Source organism: Portunus trituberculatus, chromosome 23 (genome assembly GCF_017591435.1).
Source record: "Portunus trituberculatus isolate SZX2019 chromosome 23, ASM1759143v1, whole genome shotgun sequence".
Lineage (NCBI taxonomy): Eukaryota > Metazoa > Arthropoda > Malacostraca > Decapoda > Portunidae > Portunus > Portunus trituberculatus.
The window spans coordinates 15,215,210-15,219,094 of NC_059277.1; the positions used below are offsets into that span (position 1 = coordinate 15,215,210).

The 3,885-nt window shown below is 48.6% G+C and overlaps 1 protein-coding gene across 1 annotated transcript in view; it reads left to right on the forward strand.

The window, feature by feature from the left end:
* LOC123507949 overlaps window positions 1-649 on the forward strand; it is a 31,352-nt gene extending 30,703 nt beyond the window's left edge. The window contains exon 11 of the mRNA XM_045261312.1: window positions 1-649. This exon is cut by the window's left edge and continues 519 nt beyond it. Within this exon, the coding sequence (XP_045117247.1) occupies window positions 1-476 (476 nt within the window). The 3' untranslated portion in view covers window positions 477-649.
* The last annotated feature ends 3,236 nt before the right edge of the window (window positions 650-3,885 follow it).

Consider the following 3,885-nt stretch of genomic DNA (forward strand, 5'->3'; position numbering starts at 1 on the left):
CGCTGACTATGACACCTTCTGAGCTGAATCTTGCCGATGCCTTCACCACATCTACCCTGGTCTTCAGTAACTACCCGCAGGACCTCGCCTACAGGAAATTTGTGTCCCCTGAGGAAGCGTTGGACATGCCCTCTTGCGGCGGCTATCTCAACTTCTGCCTCCTGTACACGGCGCCGCTCATACAGACAGACGCTGGGGATCTGTATATCCTTGGGGAGTTGGAGAAGTGGGTACCCGTGTCTCCTGATAGGATTACGGACATTGTAACCACCACCACCGCCACCACAGCCACCACTACATCCTCCTCCTTCTCCGCCTCCTCGGTGACCTTGTCGGTGCGAGGCGTCCAAGGAGAGAGAGTGACCTTATCCTTCAGCGGCGCCACTGACTTTAATGTGACCTGCGCCTTCCAGGAGGGCGGAGTGATGACCCTGGACGTCGCCGCCAGGACCTGCATCCCTTCCACCACCGCCTGAGTCCTGCAGCGTCCTTTCGTACCGTCAATAAAACACTGAACACCTGCCTGCCGGAGTCCCTGTAGTGGTAATAGATTACAGAAAATAGTAGATAAGTAAATCAGAATGAATAAATGAAGAATAAGATCAAGTGAAGAATAAGTACTTGTTAGTCTTCTTGATACTGGTTTTAAGGTCTGTGGTTTTATTTATTTATTTTTTTTAAGTACGGAAGAGGGCCAGCCTAGGGCAAAAAAAAAAAAAAAAGATTAAAAAAAGGCCCACTTGAGTGCTGGCTCTCTAAAAAGTGGAAAACGTCACCCAAAAATAGGGAGCAAAATCCTCGATACCTCCCTCTTAAAAGAAGACAAGCCGTAGGAATTCAGAAATACAGATGTAGGGAGGGAGTTCCAGAGTTTATCAGTGAAAGAAATGAATGATTGAGAGTACTGGTTAACTTTTGCGTTAGAGAGTTGGACAGAATAGGGATGAGAAGAAGAAAGCCTTGTGCAGCGGGGCCGCAGGAGGAGGGGAGGCATGCAGTTAGCAATCAGTAGAACAGTTAGCATGAAAATAACGATAAAACATAGAAAGAGATGCAACATTTCAGCGGTGAGAAAGAGGCTGAAGACAGTTAGTCAGAGGAGGGAGTTGATGAGACGAAGAGCTTTTGATTCCACCCTATCTAGTAAAACTGTGTGACTGGAACCCCCAAACATGCGAAGAGTACTCCATACACGGGCAGATAAGGCCCTTATACAGAGTAAGTAGTTGGAGGGCGAGAAAAACTGGCGGAGACGCCTCAGAACACCTAACTTCATAGAAGCTGTTTTAGCAAGAGATGAGATGTGAAGTTTCCAGTTAAGATTATGAACAAAGGACAGACCGAGGATATTCATTGTGGAAGAGGGAGACAGTTGAATGTCATTGAAGAAGAGGGAATAGTTGTCTGGAAGGTTGTGTCGAATTGATAGATGGAGGAATTGAGTTTTTGAGGCATTGAAAACTACTAGATTTTCTCTGCCCCAATCGGAAATCTTAGAAAGATCGGAAGTCAGGCTTTCTGTGGCGTCCTTGCGTGATCTCTTGGACGAAATGTTTTAGTTTTAATTGTGTCTTTTGATTCAGAATGCAATGTTAAAGATTATTGCTTTGTAGAAAAGATTGTCATATCTTCCGTAAGCACATCTTTTTGTCAATAAAGTTCTAACAATACTAATGGCAAAAATAGAGATAAAGATAAAAAAAAAAAAGCAAAAAGAAAGAAAAAAAAATTTAAATGGGTTTTGCTATATGTTATGTTATTTCCTGTTGAGTTAGGTTAGGTTAGTTTAGGTTAGATTAGATGGCGTGTATTGTGGTTAGGTTAGGTGAGGTTAGGTTCGGTTAGGTTAGATTACATTACGTTAGGTTAGGAGGCGTGTATTGTGGTTAGGTTAGGTTAGGTTAAGGTTCTGTTAGGTTAGATGGCGTGTATTGTGGCGTCTTGCATACATTTACAGATTGCTAAGCCTCCGAATTATTGTTGCCATAGAGTGCTTTCCCTTTTGTCTTCCTTTATTTATTCATCTCTTTATTATTACGCTTGTCATATTATTACTCTCATAGATTGCTTCTCTCTCTCTCTCTCTCTCTCTCTCTGTGTGTGTGTTTCTCTCCAAGACTTAAGTATCTTTTTTCCTTTTCTTCGCTATTTTTTCTTTCCCGTTCCATTTCTCCCTCGCTCTCTATATATCTTCCGTTTCTTTCTCTCTTTCTTTTTTTTCTCTCCTTCACTTACTCTCTTTCTGTCTTCATTTCTCTTCTCTTTTTCCGTTGCCGCTCTCTCTCTCTCTCTCTCTCTCTCTCTCTCTCTCTCTCTCTCTCTCTCTCTCTCTCTCATCTCAAAAAGGAAAAAGACGAGATTTTATTGTTATAGATGTCTTTTGCTTCTTTTTTGCCTACTGCAGGAGGACACACACACACACACACACACACACACACACACACACACACACACACACACACACACACACACACACACACACACACACACACAAGCAGCAGGAGGTGGCGGCGACAGGGACAGTGAAAAAGGAGAGGTGGTGGAGAGGATAAACTAACCAGAAATGGGAAATGGGAGGAAATAAATTACATAGATGCTGTGAAAACCCGTGTCATCAACCCCCCAACCTCCCCCCCACCTCCACTGCCCTTTCCCTCTTTCTCTTTCCCAAGCACCCTCGTCCCCCCTCTCTCTCTCTCTCTCTCTCTCTCTCTCTCTCTCTCTCTGGTTACTGCGCATCTCCATCACGCATACCCACTCGCAAAGCCTGGAAGTTAAATCACGCTGAATATTTTGCCTTGGCGACGAGAAAGGGGCGGTCTTCGTGTTGCTAAGGCTGCCAGGCACTCCGGCACGTACCCACAGGGCCCTAAGTACTGCTGGGTTGTGTGGCTGGGGCGTGGTGTGCGGGGCTCGGGCAAGGCACTAATTTCTCGGGTGCCACGGCGGCGGGCAAGGGATGGCCGTCACGTGAGGCGAGGCGTTTGTTGATGTTGTTGATGCCGCTGGTGTGGTCAATGGTTCGCTTCCTGGTCCTCAATTCGAGTAGTTCTTTAATTCGTGACAAAATGGTGCGGGTGTGTGGGTGAATGGGTGAGTGAATGAATGGATGGATGGGTAGATTGTTGACTGGCTGGCTGACTGACTGGTTGTCTGGCTGTGGGTGAATGGATGGGTGGGTGAGTGGCTGGCTGGCTGGCTGGCTGGCTAGGTGATTGACTGACTGGCTGGCTGGCTGGCTGGCTGGCTGGTTGGTTGGCTGGCTAGCTGGTTGGCTGGCTAGCTGGTTGGGTGGATGGATGGCTCACTGGCACGTTGTCTGGCTGGCTGACTGACCGGCTGGCTGGCTGGCTGGCTGGTTGGGGTTGGTGAGTGGCTGAATATCTGACTGGTTGGCTGGATGGCTAACTGGCTGACTGACTGGCTGGCTGGCTGGCTGGTTGGATTGTGTAGATGGCTAACTGACTGACTGGCTGGCTGGCTGGCTGGTTGGGTGGGTGGGTGGCTGACAGGCTGGCTGGTTGACTGGCTGGTTCGGTGGGTGGGTGGCTTACTGACTGGCTGGTTGGCTGGCTAGTTGGGTAATTGGGTGGCTGACTGGCTGGTTGTCTGGCTGGGTGGATGGCTGGCTGACTGACTGGGTGACTGGCTGGCTGACTGACTAACTGACTGATTGACTGGCTGGTTGGCTGGCTGGCTGGGTGGCTGACTGACTGACTGACTGACTGGCTGGCTGACTGGCTGGCTGGCTGACTGACTGACTGGCTAGCTGACTGACTGGCTGGCTGGCTGGCTATCTGGCTGGCTGGCTGGCTTGCAGACTGATTGGCTGGCTGGCTGACTAGCTGGCTGGCTGGTTGGCTGGCTGGCTGGCTGGCTGGCTGG